Genomic DNA, 24,761 nt, shown 5'->3' with positions numbered 1-24,761 from the left:
CCACTGATAGGTATGTCCGTCAGCAGCCGTGACTGTTTGGCTGGTAAGGGGCATGTTGATCAGGTTGGTGGCTTACAGTCACTGCTGAAAAAAAAAATAAGGCGTACAGGGGACGCTCTGCAGCGTGTCTGCTTAGACGTCATTTTTAAGCCTTGTTGCTTTCAGGATCAAGTGTATTTTTCATTGTTTTTGTGCGACCTAGCTTATTTTGAAAACACCGGTAAATAAGAAGAAAGATGGGCAAAATAGTGGGCGTGATGCAAAATCAGAGCTAAAAATTTCGGCCCAAGGAAAGGAATATAGAATCACCATTTGGGGGTAGGGAAGCCCAACGTGGGAGGACAAGTGGCACTGTAATCGTCGCGCAAGTCACTAACAAGTGAAAATAATTTTGCCGAGATTCCTGTTTCCGCACGATGGGGTGCATAGCCTCAAATCTACATCATTGCGCAGATTTTGTGTATCCGCGACCTTTTTCCATGGTTCCTTGAGACTGTGTTTCTGTGTAATGTGCAACGTGCAACAAACTAAAAAACCCCAACTTAGCATTGAGCGTTTGCCATCTTAAAGTTGGCCGATAGCCATTTTTCATATCGGTGGATCTCCCATTTACCACCCGAAAATAGGTGCAACCATTCCTTCGTTCATATAGAAAGATTAAGCAACATGGTGCAGCCAATATACCACTAGTGTTGGAACGTAAGATCAATGTCATCCTGCATATCGATCTGAACGTTGTGTCTCCATTTAGAAAACGAACCCTTCTTATCGTCGCTTTGTACACGTTAGCTACTGTTTCTTTCAACACACAATGTGTTACTATGCCTGGTGTTGCTCTCGACGTTGTTGCCGATGGTAAAAATGGTGCCCGTTATGATGGAAAATAAAAAGATCGGTTCATTTCGGAGGACGATGGAAAGCCAAAATGACCGATTGCACCACCTTGAAGATCAGAAAAAAAAAATTTGAGTTGTAAAAAAGCGATTGATTAAATTTGATTTTAATTACACGCATTTACTATGATGACAAAATGACGGATGAACCGGACCGATTCCCGCATCATTTTGCAATGCTGCAGAACGCCACAGAAGAAGAACAGCAAGTAACAATTCGCTCGAACGTTTCTTCAGCGGAATTCCTTACAACCGCACATTAACGGTTCTGGTGGTGAAAAAGTTCAACGTAAGCAGACCAAATGTCGATCCTTCTATCGCATTAGCATATGAAAAGCCAAGTACAGTAAACAGCATCTCAATCCTTGCCCAATGTCTAGAATACATTTTTCTCTATTTTTTTGTTTATTTTGGGGATTGTGAACAGAAATAGCTTGTTGTCTTACCTATACTTTTGGGTCCTGAATATGATGTGTGAAATGCTTTGATCATTCATGCATCATCTTGTTTTTTTTTTTTTTTGCTCGATGAAGCACTTGACAGAGCTTAACTTTATCTAATTGGATAAAAACCGGCATTAGCAAGACTCCGCAGGGAACGTTTTGGAGTGCACAACTTTAAATGATGTACTTTTTTTTTTGGTTTCGACAGTGGACTACGCAAAGCAACATGATCCGTTTTACAGGTCCTCCATTTTTTTACGCCACGTGCTAACAAACAAAAAGGGCCCCCGAAACTGGCAAAGAGCCGACAAACAAAGTCGAGAGGATTGTGCGATGTTTGTGAAAGGCTATAAGCCACTGTGTGGTATGTTTGTGCCAGGACGGGTAGAAACATTTTCCTTGTACAATGGAAACGTTCCTTTGGAATATCCGCTCGGATCATCCATGCCCGAGACTCACCGTTTTGGGACAATTCCTCATTTGTATTGAACTGTAAAGAATAAACGCAAATAGTTTGGGAACATGCAGAAAAGGCCCAACAACATTTGTTCCAACCTACCTACCTGTATCCAAAAGTCCCCGGTGTTGTCGATCAAGCGGGGTGTGATTTTCTTTTTTCTTTTCCTAGTTTTCGGGTGGGGCGCGTCGCTTGTACACGAAAAAGATAAGCTATGAGGGATCAAAAATGGATCATTCCAAATGAAGTCTAATCTGTAACCATAAATCGTACAAACTGTGTCCCGCAATTTCATCATATGGTGTACATCATCCCAAGTTGGGCGATAAGTTTTTTTTTTTCTTTGCGAGACCATCAAGAAAAGTGTATAAATACGCCACGCTTTTCGGTTTTTTTTCCTTCTCTCACTTTTTCTTATCAGTCAATATCTTTGTCTGGGAATTCCAGAGAAGAAAAGGAAAAAAAAAGAAGAGAACAAAAAAAAAGTTACTATCCATTTCTCACCACCACTTTCTCCACTCTTCTTCTCGTCTATTCGATTTATCCTTTCGCGCTTCTTGTTGCTTCTGTTCATGTCTCCTGGTATGCCGTCAACTGTTCTGTCTTCCCGCGTAAGATCTCTCAAGTGGGCTGCCCAGTGTCATCCGGACACGGTCAAATCGGGACGCGTTCAGAAGTCAAAAAAGACGTCTTCGTCTTCCTCCGGTTCGCGTTCACCTGCACGTCCGGCTCCCAAGATCCGAAGAAGCAGTAGCAGTAGTACCACCAGTACCGTCAGTACAAGTAGTAGTGACAGCAGTAGTAGTACGGACACTGTCACTCCTGAAAAGCCAGCGAATCCTTACGCTCAAGTGCACCGGCTGGAATCCGAGCTCGCTTTTGCCTATGATTCCTTGGCGACGATTTCCGTCATGTTTGATGGTTTACGCCACGCTTACTACAATTCAAGAAGTAAAATCGAACAGTATAAAAACGATACCCGTCTTGGTGATATGGAGAAGGAGCTGTTAACAGCGTACGATGACCTCGACTTGCAGGTGGTTCATCTTGAACGTGAAATCATGAAGCTTGAAAGTCAACTCGCGGTCCTGAAATCGGAACACAACACCATCGAAGTATGCGACTTCAAAACCACCCCACCTGTCTTAGATGGGAATCTCCCTTTCCTCTTCCATGAACTGCCCTCACTCTCCGATACTTACCTTGACACCAACCCTGATTTGCATTTTTACCTCCCACCGTATCCATCCGAAATGCAGTGGGATTTCAACAACCATTCATTCTTTTAGTCATCATGATCATTTTCCTTTTCATACTTTCTTTTCTATGTTATTTTTTTCTTCTCTCCTTTTGCATTCTTTTTTTGTATCACAAAGCATGAATTCATTTTCAATAACATCATCATCCCATCATTCATTTTCCATTCATACACGTCTTTTTAAAACGTTATCAAATGAGTTTTGGTTATCGCACACGCTGAATATGCTTTTTTTTTTTTGGGTGTCACAGTACAAAGTTCCGAACGAGAAGTATTGGTGCCTAAGACTCGGTATTTTCATTTTGTACAGTGCCTTTTTGAGTAACCAAGACATGTAGTAACACAATTATCAAGCTTATTTTGGCATAACATCGGAACGCTTTACCACTTCACACCACACAGATAGAGGAGCGCGGCGCTTTATTTACTATATATCGCGCTCTCAATTCGCGAGTCTTTTTAGGCTCGGGGTACCTGCTGTGGGTATCGGCCCACTAGGGATGTTGTCCGTCATTTTTGCACAGTGAGACACAGCAATCCACCGGCCATCTCCCACTTGAAGCGGAGACTGACGAGACAATTATTGCTGACTATATTAAACTGCAATACCGGTCTATGACTTCCGAACCAAATCATGTAAAAAGCCTTTTTGTTGCTGTCTCACCATTTCTTGCAAAAAGAACGATCAAAAAACAACAACAAAGACAAAGACAAGTAATGTTGGATTGTGAAAGATGATTGGCATTCTGGTTACGTAATTCCCATCTGTGGCGTTGGTTCGGACACGCAAATTTTGAAGTGTTATGCATGACTTCTTCTAAGCATCAACATGTTCCTTTTTACTGACCTCTATTTTTTTTATGATGGATGACAAGAAGAAACCAAAAAATGAATACATTATTCCTGTACGTGCTGTAAAAACCACTGAGAACGTTCACACGCACGAATTGGGGAGACGCGTCCCGACTTTACTTTTTAGGCATTCATTTTACAAAAACAATAAGATGAGTGTAAACTTTTATGGGCAATGTTCACACAGATACTGCAGTGAAACCGCATTCATCTACACGATTAGCTTTAGCAATTTCAGACTGTGAATCAGTATTAAAAGTGAAAAATGCGGGAATCCAATATATCTTTCTGAATAGATAATCTCGAGAAACATGCGGCGCATACAGTCTCCTGTTATTGCCCGCCTTCCTACATCGTTCTCATGTGAAACGTCCCGCAGCATGTACCAATGAAAAGTTGGCTTACCGGTTCATTAGTTGATCTTGAACAGAAAAAAAAGAGCGATTATTATGGAATTGCAATCTGTAACATCTTCATCTTACTTTTCATTATACAAAGCTTGCTGGATTTCAAAACTTTCTGATGCTTGGCATAACATCAACAGCTTTCTACTATGGATACATTCTTTCTCGCACGTTGTTACTTGTGAGCCATCGTTCCTTCACTTGAACCGAAAGATAAAAGGTGTCAATCTCATTGCTGGTCATGATAAAGAAAAATGACCCCATGTATTGAGGAGAAGCTTTTGTTCAACAGCGATCATGGTAACACATGTGGCTGTCGATCATTTGAAGTCCAGCTGAATGCTTTTTTTCGATTAAAATTGATAGCCTTGGTACCATTCCTTGCGTATGACAAGCTTATCCTCTATTCTTTTAACCTCCTACCGTTCATTTCAAATGCGGGTTGAAGTTTTCAGAAGTATGAGATGTTGAAGGCCGCAAGTTAACGTAACCTTGGATACAAGCATATGCCTTTGTCGTCAAATGGCGTATGGGGGACCTTTTTCTTTCTTTCTTCTTGTTTATATTGCAGTTGGTGTCACAAGCAACGCTTATTCTCTCAGTTCGGCATCGTTCTTTATTTCATTACAGCTATATTCAGAAAAAAAAGAGTTATACATGGCAAAGTAGTCCAGTATATCCCTGCTATATTTCATTTGTGTTAAGCGTGAGAAAAGCGTTGAAGCGATACTTTGTATTATCGTATAGCTGAAAGACTTCCACTTTTATTCAACTGCATTAGTGTGCATATTATGTTTATCCTATGCCGCTTTTGGTCCAAGAGAAAATTTATTCGCCTTTGCGTTACTCAAAAAAAAAAAAAAAAAACATCTGATTTAAGGGGGAGGGAGGCGGATTCCCAAGGTAGTACATTCAATGGGATTCAATAAAGATATACAAGAAGCAAACACTCATCGTCCGATCACACAGCCGCTCAAGGACAAGCACCGTAATCATACGCTCGTATCGACTTTATCTCTTGTAACGCTTGATTATTCCGTTCAAAAAATAATCTTTGTAAAGAATTCGAAAGTGGAAAAGCAATGGTAACAAGTATGACAAGGACGAGTGAGATGATCAAATCTAAAGCATGCAGCGACGTATTCTATGACTGCCCGATAATACTAGACCTGCAATAAGTGAGTCGGACCATTACAGCTTCTGTTCTTTAGGCTAAACACTGTACATTTTTCACATGGTATATTCTACCGAGCGATGTGATCTAGCGACTCATAATCTGATGATCGGGATACATGGTTAATTGACCGTCTCGTCAAAGAAGTGACTCTTGGCTCATCTTTTAGGTCAAGCACCACACCCTAATTTGACCAAGCGTTTGCGGAAAATTGCGGCATAGCTCCTAAAACATTTTAGCACTGAAATAAACGGCATTGATATTACCATATTGCACCCTTGTACGTGGTTTCAATACGAGCTAGTACAAATTTGCTAAGAGCCAACAGATTACGGGAAATCAGTGTAATGATATCGACCTTATGCATCTTCATGATTCTATAGAGCTATGTTTGTTTTTTCACATTGCGATCAAATTTGAGAGTTATCATCGTCATTCTCGCAAAATTGGACTGTACACGGTTGACTCTAATTATTACAACAAGATTGCCTTATGCTACATTGGCTGCGTTGGGCCGCGAATTAATTTGAATTCACTAATTCATTTTATGTTATTTCGTGTAGATTTGCACCGAAGAAAAAAGGAGTCTACAGTCTCGAATATCTCGCTAAAAGTTGTGCGATCTTTGCAGCTTCCAAGAATCCTGCGACAAAATCAGAATATCCTCAATGAATGATTTGCCAAATTTTGAGAGGAAAGGCCTAGTAACTGTTCTATTTTCTGTATACAACATCATCGCTGAATCACTTTAGGCAATCAACCGCTCAGATGTGAGTGAAAATAAAGAAACAGCTTTGAAATAATATTACACTGTAATTGATCTAAGATTATCATATCGTATTTCGACGCGCCATGGCTGGTTACTGTAAGCATTTATTTTTAATTCTCTTGCTATAAAACTTCATCATTGATTATATCAGCTTATTCAGACCTGCTTTACGTATAACTTTGTTTCTTATACTGTTGCGGAATACATATTAGGGAATTATCAGATGCTATTATTAACAAGCCGTACACCCGCTGTGCAATGGATGCCGCCTGCCACTGGATGCCGCACTCTTGCCTTGAGCGACATTCGTCAGACAAAAAGCCTAACGCAATACGGCATAACCTGGGCGAGACTCTTGATGGAACTTTGGTATATTAATGTCAATACTCTGGCATACCATGAAACACTTTTAATGAACAAAGCAGCACTTATTGACCCCCTCCGTTCTGTCCCGCCCAAGGTTATGATAGATCTACAAAGATGTGTGGGAATGTTGGGTATTTAAAAAAAATGAGTTAGTAAGCTCTTTGGTTGATTCAAATTTCGTTGAGATATTTTACCTTTGATGTTTGATGCAGCAGATACCGAGGGCTTCCCGACCGAAATAAAGAAAGGATACAAATATAAAAAAAAAAGTAAATACAATAGGTGCGTCTGTAAAAAACCCCTAAAAACCCTGTGGGAAAAAAAAGGAGGAAAAGACTGCAAGAAGACTATTCACTAAAATACAAAATACATACTACAACTACAAAATAAAATGGTCGGGAAGAAATATCGAAGGCGATACCACGGGCAGCAATCCATATGAGAGGAACCTGGGGAGGACGCGTCAGCGTTTCCCGATGAAAAAGAGAGTCACATCACCGACGATGCCTTTGACGACAAAAACCGGTTTGGCCACATTTGAGCGCGAACAAAGTAGAAAGATTTGGAGGGATGGATGACTTGCCAAGCGAAAAGAAAACCGGAGAGAAAACCAAAAGCTAAAGAAGGGGTAGAGAAAAAAGAACGTGAGTTTTTTCTTGTCGAAAAACGAATAGTCACATCACACAAAAGGTACCTTTTTGATAATACTCGACTTGACCGGTTACAGATAGACGCCGGATACACCATAGTCTGGATGATGGATGATGGATGTGGATGCGGGTGAGGATGCAATGATAGTGAGGGCTTTTCAGGTAAACGGAAAGAGGGAGAAAACCAAAGGAAAAAGAAAAAATTGAAGACAAAATGAATGAGTTCCCATGGATGAAACAATAGTCACTCTGCCAATGCAAGAATGATGATCAGGTCAACCACATGGGCCAAAAAGTGGAACGTTTGCGGTTGGTTTACCTTTAAATCAAACATTGTGCCGAAAGAAAATATGTATACGGACCACACGTAAGCTTCTTCTTCGATGCGGAAAAGAAAATTGCTTGCAGAAACAGTTAAGCGGCGGAATATTTTTGGGGCGGTGGTGTCAGCTTGAGCAGGGCCAAGATATTGATGTAGTCAGAAGTGCCGGTAATTTCGAGCTGGAGGCCAGATATCGATAGTTTTCCCGAGTAAAAATAAAAGAAAATAAAACTTGCGTCAGTAAAAATCTCACAAAAAACCCTGTGGCGAAAAAAAGAGGGAAGACTGCGAAAAGAATACTTACATGAAAGACGATATCAAGAGTAGGAATCCAAATGAGGGCAACATGAGGAGGACGCGTCAGCGTTTCCCGATGAGAAAGAGAGCCACACGACCGAAGATGTCCTTTGACGACAAAAACCGGATTGGCCACAATCTGGTGCCCGAACAAAGTAGAAAGGTTTTGGAGGGATGGATGGCTTGAATGGCTTGCCAGGCAAAAGAAAACCGGAGAGAAAACCAAAAGCTAAAGACAGAATAGAGAAAAAGGACAGGTAAATTTTTTCTTGTCGAAAAACGGATAGTTGTATCACACAAAAGGTACCTTTTTTCATAATAATCGAATCGACCGGATCAGATACACGCCATAGTCTGGATGATGGATGATGGATGCAATGATAGTGAGGGATTTCCAGGCAAACAGAAGAGATGCAAAACTAAAGAAGAAGAAAAAATTCGGACAAAAATATGTGATTTTCCATGGATGAAACAATAGTCACCTCACTGATGCATGAATGATGAGCTACACAGATCGAAGCATATCTGCTCCATGTATCATTCGATTACTGAAGAGAATGAAAGGGCATATACAGTATAACTGACAGATAACCCAAATTAAATGATACTACAAAACACCAGATCGTCGTATCGTCAATCACCTTTCTTCAAAAAAGAGCTCCACTCACATTTTATGTGAACGGCGACGATGCTCTGTTTGACCACAACTGGTGCAAACGGCATCTTGCTGCTGATTGTTTCGCCTATTATCGTGAAAGTGGGCAGCGAGGCATGGTTGAAAGATGAAAAAAAGGTTTAACAGGTCTTGATAACTTAGTATAGATCATGTGATTTACAAAATCGCTAATTTTTCAAAGATTTTAATTATATAGATTCACTTGAAGCTCGGGCAATACAATAGCATATCTTTTATTGAATCCAGAAGGCCGTTTAAACATATGATCAAAAATATCATTAGACTTTCAGAATTTCGGAAATTTGGAAACGAGTCGCCAGCAGTCACAACACCTAAAAGCTAAGTTCAGACAATGAGATTTTTATATATTATATCGTCCACCTATCCCATTAGATAAAATCCCATTATTTACTATCATTTACTCCTCTGTACCTTTGTATAAAATAAGCCAAACATTTATAAGGACCAAGGCCAAAAACGAAACCAGATAAAATAGCAACCGGTCACAACGCAGTCACAATTAATGGCATTTAGTATAGTTTTTGTTTGACCAATCACAAGAAAGCGGCCTTAGCTCAGTTGGGAGAGCGTTAGACTGAAGATCTAAAGGTCATGTGTTCAATCCACATAGGCCGCAATTCCTTTTTGCCTTTCTTCGGGCTTGAACTTTTCTTTTTTTAGGTATCGTGTAAATTGTATCTAGTAAAAACAAGCCAGGTACTTTATTGGAGTGTCAGATTTGAGTACTCCTTTAGAGTTCCGTTTGAATGTGTAGTTTGTTGATTGTTTTTATTTCTACCTTAACATGGTCATATTTATATTTTCTATCAAGATCATTTTTATGTCTACAATCTTCCGGAAGGTTCTCGTCAACTTCCTGCACAGTTTTCTATTATTCCGAAACATAACCAATCAGAAGTATTACGGACCACTTTAATGCTGAACGGATTCGGTCTATATTTCTTCCGTTTTCCAGGCAATACCTTTGGTATGCCTCGTTCATCCATTGGTCCTTCATACCTTCTCGAAGGTTCCTCCAGATATCGATCTGCGGACGAGCCAATGCGCTGTCTTCCGTATTTGCTAAACTTTGGTATAGCAAATCTAATCGGCGCAAAAGAAGAACCGGCGTAACTGACAACGTTATTTGATCTTTTCGCCATTTTTTTATTGAGTTTTCTTTGAAAGAGAATCAAAACCGTTTTCTAACTAGCGTTGAAGAGGATTGACCTCTGCATTCTGACGATTTGTCTGTCTAAGCAAAAGATAGTGCGTTGCACTTTTATTGGAATCTTCTGCGTTATAAATATCATGGGTTCCGATCAGGAACAATTATTATCAGTGAACAGATCTTCCAGTGACAGCTTTCACTTGCAAGGTATGGATGGGAAGGTTGAGATGGTGCTCTGATACAAAAGATCACTTGAAAGAAAGTGGCAAAGGAGGGACAACAATTCAGGAACGGATAATGCAGCAAGTATTTCCCACAGAAAGAAAAACCGAGATTGGTAACCGAGTGGACCGCTCTTCAGAGAAAGCAAGAATTAACAATGCCGCATTTACGACGTCTACGAAGTAACAGGCAAAAAGTGATTTGAGATGTTTACTCCGTTGTAGCTTTCGCCATTGATATGAAGATCAAAGAGGAAACTCAATACTGCTCGAGAATATCAGAGGACCTTCCAAGTTATACTGCCGCTGTATCTAGGGACAGACTAAACATGACCCAACAGACAGAGTGATTGCAGACAATCGAAACTATGAGCATTGTTTTCTATGTCTTTTTGGCGGATAGATTTTTATCATTGCTACATGCGAATCGTTGTGGCTAACTCATTATTTTCTCTCTCTCGATATTTCGTCGACAATGAAAAAAAAGAAACGATATTTTTCTGCGCGAAGTAATCAATTTAAGCAGCGAGATAGATACGAAGCAAATAGATATAATCTGTCAAAAGTCACCGACGTTCCTTATATCAGCCGAGAGCTTAAAATAAGAAAGACCTATCTACAAAGTACAGAACTTTGAATATTTGTGGGTCGACGTGCCTCATTTCAATTGGATGAATTTGTGTTCAGTATTCATTGATATTGGTGCAGTCAAATGCGGTATCTACATTGTATTGTCGAAATCTGGCAAATAAAGTTGGTTGGTTAGATTTAAAAAATTGCGCCAAGATCTTTTGCTTCTTGCGACGCTGATGCTAATCCAGGGAACTCCATCAATTGACCAACAGTCACCAAAAGCACATGTTAAAAGATGGGTCCCCAGATTTTGTACAACCATGGGCCGCGTCATGAAATGACCACTACATTATGCCAGGATGTGCCAGATACTTGTCGCTATATCGAATAAACAATAGTTATTCAGTAGTTAATGATTTTGTGCAAAGCAAAAAAACATAGTGTATTCCGAATATTGATATAGGTTGAGGGGAACAAAAGAGCTTGCCGTTGATAGATCGTTGAATAATGTCAAAGGCGTGTAGCTGATGATGGGGTGGGGCGTCGATTTGCTGCATGAATGTCTGCCAATCATTTTTCTCGGTTTCCCGATACGCTTGGATCCACCATGCAAATGTTACCCCATCGAAAATCTCGTGTGCAAATCTTGTACCCAGGAAGAGATGGACATTGCGTCACTGAATAGAGTGCGCAAAGCTGTACCTGGCGTTCACGCATATGCATCGAATTAAGCTCTCCACAACCACTGACGCATTGGATACAGACGCTGCATTCTTGACCATAGGTAACCCTCTCAAATAATCAATGTCTAGCTGCATAAGCTGACGGCGAAAAGCAAGTACGCGGACCTAGGTACCGAGTAGCGATGATTGGCCAAGATGGTCTTGGAAAATTTTTTTTCGGCGAAGCTCCATCTCGAGAGTTTTCAGCCAATCAATGAAGGCACATCTCATCTTTCGAAATTTTAGACTCAAGGAGGCGCGTAAATACAAAATTTTTTTCTTTCCCTTTTTTCTTTACTCTTTCAATCCATAATCCTACATCATGGTCAACTACAAGGTCGCCGACATCTCTCTTGGTAAGCTCAAACGCTAACAATCCACTTTGCTGTAGTAGTTGAAAATCTCATTCGTTCGTCCTTTTCTCTCTGTAGCCGCTTTCGGTCGTAAGGAAATCGAACTTGCCGAAAATGAAATGCCCGGTCTTATGGCCATCCGTGAAAAGTACGGTCCTTCTCAGCCTTTGAAGGGTGCTCGCATCGCCGGTTGCTTGCACATGACCATTGTAAGTTGAGAAATGACAGGGGGAGGAATTGAAGTGGGATCCTAGATGTCGCTCATGTGGCGGACCATTGAAACGTTTTTGACTATTTAGCAAACTGCTGTGTTGATTGAAACTTTGACAGCTCTCGGTGCTGAAGTCACCTGGTCCTCGTGTAACATTTTCTCTACTCAGGACCACGCTGCTGCTGCTATTGCTGCCACTGGTGTTCCCGTGTACGCCTGGAAGGGTGAGACTGATGAGGAATTCGTCTGGTGTATTGAACAGACCTTGTTCTTCCCCGATGGTCAGCCTTTGAACATGATCTTGGATGACGGTGGTGATTTGACCAACATCGTTCACGAAAAGTACCCCCAGCTTCTCGAAGGTATCAAGGGTCTTTCCGAGGAAACCACCACTGGTGTTCACAACTTGTACAAGATGATGAAGAACGGTACCCTCAAGTTGCCCTCCATCAACGTCAACGACTCCGTCACCAAGTCCAAGTTTGACAACTTGTACGGTTGCCGTGAATCCCTCGTCGACGGTATCAAGCGTGCCACCGATGTCATGATTGCTGGCAAGGTTTCCGTTGTCGCTGGTTACGGTGATGTCGGTAAGGGTTGCGCTGCTGCTCTCCGTGCTTTCGGTTCGCGTGTCTTGGTCACCGAAATCGATCCCATCAACGCTCTCCAGGCCGCTATGGAAGGTTACGAAGTCACCACCATGGAAGAAGCTGTTGAGGAAGCTCAGATCTTCGTCACCACCACTGGTTGCCGTGACATTATCACTGGTGCTCACTTTGAAAAGATGAAGGATGATGCTATTGTGTGCAACATTGGTCACTTCGATATTGAAATTGACGTTGCCTGGCTCAAGGCTAACGCTGCTTCCGTTGTCAACATCAAGCCCCAGGTTGATCGTTTCACCATGAAGAACGGTAACCACATCATCTTGTTGGCTGAAGGTCGTCTTGTCAACTTGGGTTGTGCTACTGGCCATCCTTCGTTCGTCATGTCCAACTCTTTCTCCAACCAAGTCTTGGCCCAGATCGCCTTGTGGACTCAGCCTGGTGAATGGTCCGTTGGTGTCCATGTGTTGCCCAAGAAGTTGGATGAAGAAGTCGCTCGTGCTCACTTGGGCAAGCTCGGTGTCAAGCTTTCTGCTCTCTCTGCTGTCCAGTCCGACTACTTGTCCATCCCCGTTGAGGGTCCCTACAAGCCCGATCACTACCGCTACTAAGCGCCAGATCACTGGGCTTATCTCTCTTGTAATATAGTGATAGTCTCTCTCTCAATTCTTTTTGCATCGCCCCCTTTTTTTTCATTTATGCTCACTTATTTTATTGACTCTTTTTGACTAAATCTCAACAACACCGGACTTTTGTCAAGAAAGCAACAACTATTTGTAATATAGAACGTCTCAACATGTTCGAGGAGGCAGTGCACATTCCAAAGTTTTTCTACTCAATAAGAATTCAAAGCAAATAAAAGCCCAACCAGCATTCAACATGTAACTAAAAAAAAGAACCCAGAAACAACCCGCCTGAAATCGTACGATAAAGTAAAAGTAACAAATAGGACCTATGATCATATCCATTTTTGTTTTCATGAAGTACAAGGAGTGATGTATGTTGTGGGGAGTTGTATTCAATTCATTCATCTGTAATCAGAAATATAACAAAGCTTTTGAGTTGTAATGAAATCAGTAACAAAGCTTAGAACAGACTAGTGTGATAAAAATGGCAAATGGCAAAAAAGATCAATCTACGCGGTAAGGAGATCTGGACCATGGATTAAAAAAAAAGTTCTCTGACTCTTTTTCTTTTTTTTCCTCGCCTCCTGTCCCCTCGCGGCATGTGGAGGGATCGCTGCACATTACTCTGTTGGCTGTAAGGCTCACGGACCAGGAGCTCGGATGATATGAATAAAAAAGAAATTAAACGAGATGAAAGGGGCGATGAAGGAGCCTGCATTAAAATGTCAAATGGGGCAAAGATGAATACTGCATGTAAGGAGCCCAGGGGAACCAAAAAAAAAAAACGGGACATTGGTTATCTTAGCACGCATGATTTTCTTGTATCAATTTCTATTTTTGTGTTGTGGAGGCAAAAATTACGAATGGACCTCCATTGTTATAAAAGCGATTCGTCTTTGACGACCATGGTATGCAACATTTTGTAATCAACCGCTTTGCGCGTTTTAACTTTTTCCCTTGACAGTCCTGACAACTTGTTTTTCGTTTTGGAATCTGTATTCAGAACATCGTTCACTTTTTCACTCTTTTAATTTTTCACGATGAAGGTACTGTATTGACAGTAAGCACTTGATCCCGATGGAGAATCACTGACTAACACCATTTTTTATTTGGCCACAGCCTTATTCATTGTCCTTACTAGCTTCATTGCTCCTGTCGGCTTTTGTGTCCGCAGACATTGAATACTTTCAAAAACCCGCCCAAAACACCGTGTATGCCATTGGCAGTACCGCCACGTTTGCCGTCGATGATATGCCCAATGATGAGGATCATACTGTTACGGCCAGTCTTTACACAGAAGATGGAAGGTAAGCAAATTTTGCAGCTTTTTTTTTTTTTTTTTTTTTTTTTTTTTTTTTTTTTTGCAATAAGAAAGATACTGACTCTTGGTTTCTTTTATTCATTAGTTTTGTCAAAACCATTCAAACCTGGAAGGGTAGCATGATTGGCGACGACAATGATCACTTTAAATTCAATTGGCAGGTGGAAAGTGTACCTGAAGGACGATACTATGTCGAGATTCTTGACTTGGATGAAGACGACAAGGAAGACGCGGCTCACAGCTACGTGTTTACTGTACGAGGATCGCAGCCTGCCGCTGCTGCTGCTGCGGCACCAGCCACCGTCCAACCGGTCAGCAGTACCGTTCCCATGGCTTCTGATTCTCCTACTCCTGACGACGGTATGCTGCAAATGCCAATGGAAGGACAAGCGCCCAACGACGTGATCTACCCCGGAGACGTCCATGCACAAGAGATGCCGGCTTCTCCCAAGATCCAAGATCCCAAGCCTAAGCCTCAGCCTCAAGAAGACGATTCTTTGGAAATAGATGAAGCGCAGCCACAAAGCGACATGCCCCCTTCACCCGATCATGCCAATTCTATGAAAGACGCCAAAATTCTCAATATGCCTGCCAACACCTTGATTTCAGCGCAACTGGCTGAAATCGATCCATCCGATACAACCACCACGGCTGATCCTTCGTCGCCTGTCGACGAAACCCAAGTGACCGAAGCTCAATTCCTAGAAACCGATGCAACCAATACAACCACCACGGCTGATTCTCCGTCTGCAGCTGATGATGCCAATACAAACGAGGTTAAGGGCGAAGCTGCACCGGCTACGGAAGCAGAGTCATCAGATGCTGCATCATCACCGGCTCCTGCCGAGGGCGAGAAAGACGTGGGCGCCGAAATCGTTGAAGCTCAAGAAGCCACGCCTGGTAACCTCCTATCGAAACTTACAGAGCGTGACGACCCCAGCGATCTTCTAGCCAATCTTTTGAAAACGGCCAGTGCTCCCAATGCGACCATTTTCCCCATGTTTAATCCTGCTTTGGGTCCCCCAGGCAGTGTCAAGAAAGAAGAAGGCGGTGACGACGACGACGATGACAAGAAAAAGAAAAAGAAGGGCGGGGATGATGATGATGACGACGACGACAAGAAGAAGAAGAAGAAAGGCGGCGATGACGATGATGACGATGACAAGAAGAAAAAAGGTGGAGATGACGACGACGACGATAAAGCCAAAGCCAAAGGAGGTGGAGATGACGACGATGATAAACCAAAGAAGAAGACCGGTGGCGGTGGTGGTAAAAAGAAGAAGCATGGTCGAGGTCGCGGAAGAAGAAGAGGCAAAGGCCGAGGCAAAGCGCGTGGCCGAGGACGTCGTCACGGACGACGCACAGTAAAAGCTCAAGCGGTTGAAACTGGCCCCGATACCCCTTCTCATGCTCAACAACAGCATCGTGGACAGCCTGGCCAACAGATGATTCCTGGTGATGAGTTTGCTATGCCGAGCCAGCCTGCGGCCTACACCGGATACGCCGACTTTGATGTCCCCGTCATGTATGACACCACTTCCACAGAGAATTCTATTAACAGTTCCGATGATCAAATAACGGGTGAAGTTCAAGGCGCTTGGCATTCTACCACGAACACTCAAGCACCGCTGACACAGGCCAATCCGGAACAACAGCAAGCACAGCCACAAAGCGAAGCATTACAGCCACCACAGCCGGCCGAATTGCATTCAGCAGCGACAGATAAGAAGAAGAAATCCAAGCATAAGCATAAATCACACAAGGCCGCCAAGAAACTCGCTGAGACGAGCGAACAAACCAAGCAGAAACGAAGTCTGCTGTAATCCAACCCAGTTATAGGCGAAAATATCATACATGTCAAAATTCATTCCTATTTATTTTTTCTATCATTCACAATAAAAACCATACATCATACATACGAATCAGAATACGCTTGTTATTTTGGTCTCTTGCAATAAAAGAGCTTTTATAAAATCCATGTTGAAAGGGTAACTTTGTGCATCTTTTTTGGATCCATTGCAATTCCGTTGCATGACAATTTTTGAGTTGCAGAAAATTGAGTCGTGTGACTTCATCTTTTTTCTCTTTTTCCCAATTTTTTGCGGTGAGCCCATATTGGGCAAACGACAGTGGCCTTCTTGTCTTTGTGTGAAGCCATGTTCAGGAACACCTTTCAGGTGAGATCGTCGCTTATACAATGGCTGGACTTACCGATATAACCTGTACACTTATATAGTCAGGATTCCTTTCCATTCTATACAGCATTGGGTAAATCAACCTTTTTTGTTTTACTGTTGCCACGCTTTCAAACTTATATTTTATGCTGTAGTAATGAACCACTGCAATTATGGTCCTGCCATGTCGACAAAAACAATAAAGCGGAAGACGATAACGACGAGACCAACGATTCATCCTCTCATATTAAGCGCGTAGTGGACGATACCATCAGTTCTACAGTCATTGAACTGGCGTCCCCCAATCTATCCAACACTTACATCACTTGCCCAGCCTCCCTCAATCGCACTCTGGGCATCAAGTTACCTTTCATTGTACTCCTTGTCAAAAATGTCAACAAATATTTTTCGTTTGAAATTCAAGTTCTTGACGATAAAAATGTCAAGCGACGTTTCCGTGCCTCCAATTATCAGGTACAAGAAACGGACTTGTCCCTGTCACCTGTGATGCAATTCCTTATTGTTTCCCCTTAGATGACGACCCGCGTCAAACCGTATATCACCACGATGCCGATGCGGCTGGACCCTGGTTGGAATCAAGTGACGGTGAACCTTGCCGATTACGTCAAACGGGCCTACGGATCCAATTATGCAGAAACATCGCGAGTGACCCTTCATGCCAATTGCCGGATACGAAGGATCTATTTCACCGATCAATTATACGCTGAGGATGAATTGCCAGCAGAATTCAAACTATTCCTTCCTGTAAGTTGAACGCATTCATTTGCTTATCCGTGAATTACAATATGCACAGTGCTTGCAATAAGCAATGTCGCGGACAGTCATAATTCATGGTGCCACCCAATCAAAATCCTGTCAAATTTGCCGTTTTCAAAAAAAAAACAACTCGTATTTTTCTGTTGGTTTAACGGTTGAAGTTCATTCCACGGAATGTTTGGCGCACCCATAATGGAATGTTTGGAGTATCTGTGAAAACCATACCATTTATTCCGCAGCATAAGCCGATGTTTAACTGTCGCTTGCTGTTAAAAATGATGTCGTGTCGTAATTTGTTCTTGGACAATCGGAGAAACTGCAAAAGCAGACATTTCCTTTTTTCAACATTGAGACAATATTTGCATATATTTAGTGTTGATTGTTTATAAGATTTAGTGAAGGCCGATTTCGGATATGTAAGATCGCTTTAATAGCAAAATAATGGATGACAGCTAATGACAGGTGGATTAATTATGTCCCTGAAACAGAGGAATCCTGGGCAGTAGCAACGAGTAAGTTAAGCGTTATCCGTTCCAAAAGGATTAGGGAACCTTACAACAGCGTGGAAAAGGGTCACTTACAGCGGTTTTGTCTCGCGTTCTTATCGTGTTCACAGAGAATATTGCGTGGGCTCATATTCCGTGTTAGACTTTGAAAATGTTAGCCCAGCCAATCAGACGGCTTCGCATAGACTTTTGAAAGCCTATGCTGACCAATCAAAAGGCTTTGGTTAGACTTTTGAAAGCCTAACCTAGCCAATCAGACGGCTTCGCATAGACATTTAAAAGCCTATGCCGTCCAATCAGAGGGCTTGACAATAGGCTTTGAAAAGCCCATGTTACAGCCAAACCAGATTGCTTGCATAGGAATTGATAAGGTTTGTATTTTATCATTATTCTCCTTCAAAGTTTAGTACAAACTAGGAGAGGTTTAGAAGGCGTTTTTTCATATCGACGCATAGAGCAAAGCAGGGACTGGCAATAATAACTATACAGTCAATAAATATCATATCTTTCATCATGAGTGTTGCCCTTCGTGCCAAGATGTTTTAAAATGTTGTACGATTTTGGTGTGATTCCCAAAGAGAGAAATCTACACAGCCAGCAGTAGTTCACTTTTGATCAAGGAAAATAGGGAAAAAAGTGTGAATAAATGAGTTACATTTTTAATTTTCGACGAGATGGAAAGAAAGGACACAGATGATATGAGTATGAATATGAAGGTAGTGGTAACGAAAGGAGAACGCATAATGTATTCAGCTGAAAGAGGTATAAAGCAAGAGAGATATGACAGGGAGGCCGAAGATGCAACTACCTGGCGGAAATTGATCCTAAGGAAGGCTTTCGTTTTGCTGGCAATGTTTTCCTTGTCCCTTGGACAAATTCAAAAGGTAAGGTTGGATGCTTTGTATTTGGAGTTGGGGACTTGACAATCGTGCGATGATAAACAGCAATTTTATAAAGGTCATCCAAAATGCTGGTCACTGACATGATATCGTTTTTGGTCTTGGGTATCGTAATGGTCGCAAGTTCTACAAATGCATAGATGCTGGAATCCGTATGAACCATGGTGTAAAATGTGATTGAAGTTCCAAGCGCTTGGAAGCACAGTACACCGGTAAGATTGCTGGAGACCATTTCCAATTTGGCAAACACACCCAAACGGTAAAAGTCCATTATCGACAGGGTATCCGATGAGCCTTCCCCTTTAAGTTCCCCAAAACATGTTCTGTAGGACGGTTGATAGCGGTCATACATCATGACTTCGTAATCTGGTCGCCGATTGACGTCCGTGCCATTGTCAGGAAGAGTATTTGTGCATCTTGCGACTTTCTCTTCAGTGTCATAAGCAAGTAATGCTTGAATAAGTGGATGTACAAAAGAGGCAGCAAGCTCGGATTCACGAAGGTGACCAATATCCAAATCTTTGAGTGCAGGAAAGAGAGATTCGATTGCCAAAACAACGTTGCGCTCGGCTTCATCCTTCTTCATCGCAAGACTAATCAAATAATGTCGTGCGGTCAAGTTACTGATCTTGTTTTCATGATAGTCGCGGATAGTGTTTTTAATTGATATGTATAGATCGGCGTCGAGGGAATCAGGTAATACCAATGAAGACAAAACATTTTGACGCGTCGCTTCCAACAGAGGAGGAGAGAAATACTTTGCAGGCAGAGATTCGTATTTTGCTCGTTTTTGCAGGACCAATATGGACGAGAGGCACCTGTAACAGAGAAGATATGAGTTTGAATCCATTGGATTGTCAAGCCATGAAAAAGATGGGAAAATTACAAAAGTTGATTGAAAAATTGATCGACATCGAAGAAGTTGCGACAATCTTCCAGACATGTGGCAAAGTACTCGCGAAACCGTTCAGCAATATTGACACCTTGCAATAACCAACTAGGGCAACTCGGGAAAGTGGCAGAGATTTTGAAACTGTGTTCGTCTACATGCTCCTTGAACTTGTTTCTTGAATCCGTGACTTGAATACAGCAGGGACACAAGAATAGTTGACCCTTTGCTTTGGGATCGATCAAGGGCTTTCCTCTGTCGTGATTGCTTGGGAGCAACACATTATGTTGCTTAAATACATGCATCCTAACATTCTGATTTGCTGAGAATATTTTATTGTCATCGTCACAGTAAGGACATATTCTTTTCGGTGTTGCCATAAAGAGAGAGAGACAGGGAAGGGAGACGCACGCTCCAATAGACTGCCGGCATAGCCTATGGCAAGCCTATGTATGGTATCAGCCAATCAGACGGCTTACATAGACTTTTAAAAGCCTATGCTACAACCAAATCACACCGCTTGCATAGACTTCTAAAAGTCTATATGATGCATCCAAACCAGGCATATAGACTTTGGAAAGCCCATGCTATAGCCAAAATGGCGCCTGCGTGGACTTAAACAGTCGAATCAGATTGCTTACATAGGAGTTGAGAAAAATTATTTACTCTCCTTCATTGTCCAAAGCACAATGAAATGAGTTTATTTTCTCTTTTCCCTCTGTGTCTCTTTTTTTCTTCCCTTTTATGTTGTCCCCTACAAGCTTCCCTCTTCCTCACTGACGTGGCCAACCAGAATTCCATTACTTCCAAGCCCTCTCCGTCCATTGAACAGGAAGATGCTCCGCATGTCGACCATCGCCCTTTGTGAGCTGCAACTAGGAAGTCGTGTCCCTGCCATAACCGCAGCTCCTCGTCCGAAATCACGAGAACCAAAAACCTATGCTGGGAACCGCAACGCAACCCATCTGAATAAGTGGTGAAGAAGCTCGGAACGTTGTGATCAACTCCGTGTTCTACAGACTCCGTACCTTTGGTGGTCTACGCTATGACTCTACCCCGAGGTTGGTGCTGAAATCTGGTGCGTCATCTGGAAGTCTCCCAAAAAAATTCAAGCAGTGGGAAATATTGCGTTGGCGATGCTTAACCTCGATGGCGAAGCCGCTTTTGGCAATTTTGCTACGTTTGCGACGTGAAGTCTGTCTGGAGGTGTTCCGATCCTAGGCTCGTGCTCTTGGCCATTAGAGCAGCCATGGCATACGAAGACGCGTCGACGGTCGCGGTGGGCCACAGTCAATGCCCTTTTCTCGTGGTCCGCGTCTCCCCATAGTTTGTCCATGCAGAAGGTTCAAACTCATATCTTCTCTGTTACAGGCACCTCTCGTCCATATTGGTTCTACAAAAACGAGCCAGGTACGAATCCGCACCGGCAAAATATTTCCCTCCTCCTTTGTTGGAAGCAACACGCCAACATGCCCTGTCTTCGTTGGAGTTGCCTAATTCACTTGACGCCGATCTGTACCTTTCGATTAAAAACATTGTCCACGAATTCCACGAGATAAGATCAATAGCTTGACCGCACGGTATCATTTGATCAGACTTGCGATGAAGGAAGATGAAGCCGAGCGCAACGTCGTACTGGCAATCGAATCCTTGTTTCCTGCACTCAAAGATTTGGATATTGGTCACCTTCGTGAATCCGAGCTTGCTGCCTCTTTTGTACATCCACTTATTCAAGCATTACTTGCTTATGACACTGAAGATAAAGCTGCAAGATGTACTGTACCAATACTCTGCCAGACAACGGCACGGATGTGAATTGACGACCAGATTACGAAGTCATGATGTATGACCGCTATCAACCGTCCTACAGAACATGTTTTGGGGAACTTAAAGGGGAAGGCTCATCGGTTACCCTGTCGATAGTGGGCTTTTACCGTTTGGGTGTGTTTGCCAAATTGGAAATGGTCTCCAGCAATCTTACCGGCGTACTTTGACTTCAAGCCCTTGGAACCAAAATTACATGTTATACAATGATCCATACAGAGTCCAGTATCTATGCATTTGTAGAACTTCCAACCATTTACGACACCCAAGACCAAGAATGATATCATGACGATGACGAGCATTCTGGACGATCTTTTACAAGATTGTCGTTTATCATCGCACGATTGTCAAGTCCCAAACTCCAAATACAAAGCATCCAACATTACCATTTGAATTTGTCCAAGGGACAAGGAAAAAATTACCAGCAAAGCGAAAACCTTCCTTGGGATCAATTTCCTCGACATAGCTTTATCTTCTCTCTGTCGTATAGCCAGGGCTATAACCCACTACATAAGGGTTACCTCGGTTCAAGCAGACAAGAGACACTAGAGTAGTGAAATAAATCGTTTGCATATTTAAATTCTGTTCCTGGTTATAATTTCTGATGTTAGAGATCATCTCGTTCAGAGTATTCTCATAGTACCCAAGTCTCTCACATATACCAACAACATCTCTCTTTGCTTGTATTATATCTCTTTTACCTAAGTTTATTCTCCGTTTCATCCTTTTCATTCGTCAATATCTCTGAGTTCATAGTCATATTCATATTCATATTTATCCCATTCATTTCCTTTTCCTCCATCCCGTATAAATATAAAATACCAATGTGTAAATCTTCTCTTTGCATGGGTATTTATTGATTAGATTAAGAGTCAACTCATGCTGGCTGTGTAAATTGTGCGCATTTTGTGAATCACAACCAAGGTCGTACAATGTATGAAAACATCTTGGCGCGAATGGCAACTTTCGTGATGTTGCAATCCTTGCTTTGCTATGTGCGCCTATCATGTGTGGATGCAAAGTGGAAACACCTCCTGAAATCCGTCTTAGTTTTCACGTAGCTTTGAGAAGGAGTATTAATGAGGTATTGGTATTAACTCTATCAATGCCTGTCCAAGGGATCTGCGTGGTTGTAGCACAGGCTTTCAAAAGTCTGTGCGACCCGTTCGATTGACTGTACCATGGACTTTTAAAAGTCTATGCAGGCCGTTTGATTGGCCGCAACATAGACTTTTAAAAGCCTATGAAAGCGGTCCGGTGTAACTGTAGATAAGCTGTCAAAAGTCTAGCCAAGTGGCCGAGAGTATATTAAGCCAACACTTTTACTACAGGTGACAAAGACGAGGATTTTTTTTTTTTTGAAAACTACAAAAGAAAAAGGGAGGACAAAATTGAAGCGAAGCTACCTATCAGCTGGGTGCGTCGAAAAACAAAGAGTATTGCGCGCTAAAATATAAATTGTGTGACCGGAAGTCATGCTTAAACTATTGGAGTTCATTTCCGCGTAGAAATTCGGGAAAACAGAGATGTAAACATTCACAAAAACTTCCTTTTTACCTTATCAGGAGCATGGACGAAGCATTGCAGTCAGTCAGACGGTTCCGTCTGCTTGATCTCTCTTTCAAATCCTATTCAGTCGGCGATTCGGCTGGTTCTAATTTCTTATATTCGGTCCATGACACAATGTTCCTGCCTTTTTAAACGCTTTCTCCATCGTTTTCATAAACTGCCATTCCTTTCCCCCACATGAATCTCACACCACATAATTTTGCATCAGCAAAAACTCGCGTCGATGTATCCTACAGACGTCTCGATAATCCAGAAGCACCTGCAGTCAAGCTGACCAACGTCCTTGTCAGTGACCAGACACCTTTCAAGGATGACGTATTGACCATTCGCTGTGACATGCAGCGTCATGGCAAAGGAGACGATCAGCTCTACAGTGTCCATGTCAAAGCGAATATTGCGATTGAGCTTGTGCAGTTTGAAGTCAAATACCTTGCCGATATTCAAACCAAGCGCATGCTGGCCAACGGTTTCCAAAGTTGGAGCCAAGCCCGAGAAATGGATAAAGACGACAGAATTCCCGCGATTCGATCCTCGGTTGCTTGGTACACCCAGTTAAATTTACAAGGGTAAGTTCCTGCATACAACATGGAAAGCATACACATATTTATGCTTGATCATTCGGTTTCTGATGACTTTATTAGAGATTATGATTTCTTTGCTCATTCTGGAGAAAAGGGACATATTCATTCCAGCAGTTATACGCATTTCCGCGACGTGACCAATAACATCCAGTTCTTCGGCTCATTGTCGGAGCACCTTGGCTATACTTACTTCAAGGGCGACTTTAACAACAATGTCTTCAGTATTTACAAGGATGTACTGGGCAAGTCGGTGAAACAAGGCGAAGAATTAGAGTTGGTAAAAATCTTCATGGCCGAAGGCAAGGATGCTGAAAGTGCGATTTGGGACCGCTATGCTTCCTTTTTTCCGGATCGCCGTGCTCTAAAGGGGGATAACAACCAGCATCGTCATGTCAACGGATGGACCTCTTGGTATAATTACTATGGCGATGTAAGCGAGGATATCGTGATTCGCAACTTGGAAGCTTTGCAACGGTTCAACTATTCTATCAACGTGTTTCAAATCGATGACGGGTTCCAAACCGCTATTGGCGACTGGTTGTCCATCAATCACAAGTTTCCAAGTGGCATGAAAGCGATTGCTCAGCGAATCAAAGAAGCCGGATTTACGCCTGGTTTATGGTTAGCACCTTACGCAGTGGGATTTCACAGTCGCTTAGCCAAAGAGCATCCTGACTGGCTGATCAAGGAAGCAGGAAGCGACAAACCGGTGGTGGCAGGACCCAACTGGGGCGGATTCTATGCTTTGGATATGTACCATCCCCAAGCACGCGAGTACCTAAAAACCGTCTTCCACACGGTATTGCATGAATGGGGTTTTGATATGTTGAAACTGGACTTTTGCTTTGCGGCTGCCATGATTCCTCGATTAGGCAAATCCCGTGGTGAGATCATGTGGGATGCTATGGAGTTCATCCGCGATCTTGTCGGACCCGAGAAACTGATATTGGGTTGTGGTGTGCCTCTTGCTTCGGCATGGCGAAAAGTCGACTATTGTCGCATCGGATCGGACGTCGCACCCTGGTGGGAAGGTGAGCTATAATTGTGGAAACCAAAAAAAAGGGGGATTTTCAAAAATAACCTGATGGTATAGACACCAAATTAAAGATGCTGCATGTTCGTGAACGCGTGTCGACCGCCAATTCGTTGGTATCGACGCTGACGCGGTGGACCATGTC

At 42.5% G+C, this 24,761-nt stretch overlaps 8 protein-coding genes and 1 non-coding gene across 9 annotated transcripts; 7 read left to right on the top strand and 2 right to left on the bottom strand.

Moving 5' to 3' along the window:
• Positions 1-2,213: 2,213 nt before the first annotated feature.
• BYT42DRAFT_561914 (uncharacterized protein) lies at positions 2,214-3,263 on the top strand. The gene has a single exon (XM_051567411.1). The coding sequence runs from the start codon at positions 2,366-2,368 to the stop codon at positions 3,080-3,082; it is 717 nt and encodes a 238-aa protein (XP_051424948.1). The 5' UTR covers positions 2,214-2,365; the 3' UTR covers positions 3,083-3,263.
• Positions 3,264-7,039: 3,776 nt separating this feature from the next.
• Positions 7,040-7,711, bottom strand: BYT42DRAFT_254651 (uncharacterized protein). Its single transcript, XM_051562722.1, has 3 exons — positions 7,586-7,711; positions 7,311-7,515; positions 7,040-7,233 (listed from the first exon to the last, which is right to left on the bottom strand). The coding sequence occupies exons 1-3, from the start codon at positions 7,598-7,600 to the stop codon at positions 7,106-7,108; spliced, it is 348 nt and encodes a 115-aa protein (XP_051424947.1). The 5' UTR covers positions 7,601-7,711; the 3' UTR covers positions 7,040-7,105.
• Positions 7,712-9,125: 1,414 nt separating this feature from the next.
• On the top strand, positions 9,126-9,198 carry BYT42DRAFT_t63. Its single transcript has one exon. It is a non-coding gene; the product is annotated as a tRNA-Phe (tRNA).
• A 2,307-nt stretch (positions 9,199-11,505) lies between these two features.
• On the top strand, positions 11,506-13,302 carry BYT42DRAFT_561901 (adenosylhomocysteinase). Its single transcript, XM_051567410.1, has 3 exons — positions 11,506-11,604; positions 11,680-11,810; positions 11,901-13,302. Exons 1-3 carry the CDS (start codon positions 11,571-11,573, stop codon positions 13,026-13,028), a joined length of 1,293 nt encoding a protein of 430 aa, XP_051424946.1. The 5' UTR covers positions 11,506-11,570; the 3' UTR covers positions 13,029-13,302.
• Positions 13,303-14,083: 781 nt separating this feature from the next.
• On the top strand, positions 14,084-16,187 carry BYT42DRAFT_611976 (uncharacterized protein; the record flags this gene model as incomplete). The annotated part of the gene is made up of 3 exons (XM_051571574.1): positions 14,084-14,089; positions 14,163-14,350; positions 14,450-16,187. 3 exons carry the CDS (start codon positions 14,084-14,086, stop codon positions 16,185-16,187), a joined length of 1,932 nt encoding a protein of 643 aa, XP_051424945.1.
• A 285-nt stretch (positions 16,188-16,472) lies between these two features.
• BYT42DRAFT_597616 (Cilia/flagella-associated protein 20/WDR90/C3orf67) lies at positions 16,473-17,628 on the top strand. The gene is made up of 4 exons (XM_051570949.1): positions 16,473-16,541; positions 16,601-16,632; positions 16,694-17,012; positions 17,073-17,628. Exons 1-4 carry the CDS (start codon positions 16,521-16,523, stop codon positions 17,310-17,312), a joined length of 612 nt encoding a protein of 203 aa, XP_051424944.1. The 5' UTR covers positions 16,473-16,520; the 3' UTR covers positions 17,313-17,628.
• A 997-nt stretch (positions 17,629-18,625) lies between these two features.
• Positions 18,626-19,914, bottom strand: BYT42DRAFT_611974 (uncharacterized protein; the record flags this gene model as incomplete). The annotated part of the gene is made up of 2 exons (XM_051571573.1): positions 18,626-19,538; positions 19,607-19,914. The coding sequence occupies 2 exons, from the start codon at positions 19,912-19,914 to the stop codon at positions 18,626-18,628; spliced, it is 1,221 nt and encodes a 406-aa protein (XP_051424943.1).
• A 1,297-nt stretch (positions 19,915-21,211) lies between these two features.
• BYT42DRAFT_611973 (uncharacterized protein) lies at positions 21,212-21,826 on the top strand (the record flags this gene model as incomplete). Its single annotated transcript, XM_051571572.1, has 3 exons — positions 21,212-21,383; positions 21,437-21,594; positions 21,677-21,826. The coding sequence occupies 3 exons, from the start codon at positions 21,212-21,214 to the stop codon at positions 21,824-21,826; spliced, it is 480 nt and encodes a 159-aa protein (XP_051424942.1).
• Positions 21,827-23,179: 1,353 nt separating this feature from the next.
• Positions 23,180-24,625, top strand: BYT42DRAFT_493633 (glycoside hydrolase superfamily; the record flags this gene model as incomplete). Its single annotated transcript, XM_051564236.1, has 2 exons — positions 23,180-23,568; positions 23,644-24,625. 2 exons carry the CDS (start codon positions 23,180-23,182, stop codon positions 24,623-24,625), a joined length of 1,371 nt encoding a protein of 456 aa, XP_051424941.1.
• Positions 24,626-24,761: the final 136 nt, after the last annotated feature.

Source organism: Radiomyces spectabilis, assembly GCF_025331425.1.
Source record: "Radiomyces spectabilis strain NRRL 2753 chromosome Unknown BYT42scaffold_4, whole genome shotgun sequence".
NCBI lineage: Eukaryota > Fungi > Mucoromycota > Mucoromycetes > Mucorales > Radiomycetaceae > Radiomyces > Radiomyces spectabilis.
The sequence above is the reverse complement of the archived record's forward strand: the minus strand, read 5'-3'. Positions and strand labels throughout refer to the sequence as shown.

Bases quoted from the DNA above. Each gene is read 5' to 3' on its own strand.
- BYT42DRAFT_561914 (XM_051567411.1), top strand. From the start codon at position 2,366: ATGTCTCCTGGTATGCCGTCAACTGTTCTGTCTTCCCGCGTAAGATCT.
- BYT42DRAFT_254651 (XM_051562722.1), bottom strand. The intron at 7,234-7,310 runs GTACCTTTTGTG...CCCCTTCTTTAG, and splicing joins AGTCGAGTATTATCAAAAAG to CTTTTGGTTTTCTCTCCGGT.
- BYT42DRAFT_561901 (XM_051567410.1), top strand. From the start codon at position 11,571: ATGGTCAACTACAAGGTCGCCGACATCTCTCTTG. The intron at 11,605-11,679 runs GTAAGCTCAAAC...TTCTCTCTGTAG, and splicing joins GGTCGCCGACATCTCTCTTG to CCGCTTTCGGTCGTAAGGAA. The intron at 11,811-11,900 runs GTAAGTTGAGAA...TTGACTATTTAG, and splicing joins GTTGCTTGCACATGACCATT to CAAACTGCTGTGTTGATTGA.
- BYT42DRAFT_597616 (XM_051570949.1), top strand. From the start codon at position 16,521: ATGTTCAGGAACACCTTTCAG. The intron at 16,542-16,600 runs GTGAGATCGTCG...ACACTTATATAG, and splicing joins TGTTCAGGAACACCTTTCAG to TCAGGATTCCTTTCCATTCT. The intron at 17,013-17,072 runs GTACAAGAAACG...GTTTCCCCTTAG, and splicing joins TCCGTGCCTCCAATTATCAG to ATGACGACCCGCGTCAAACC.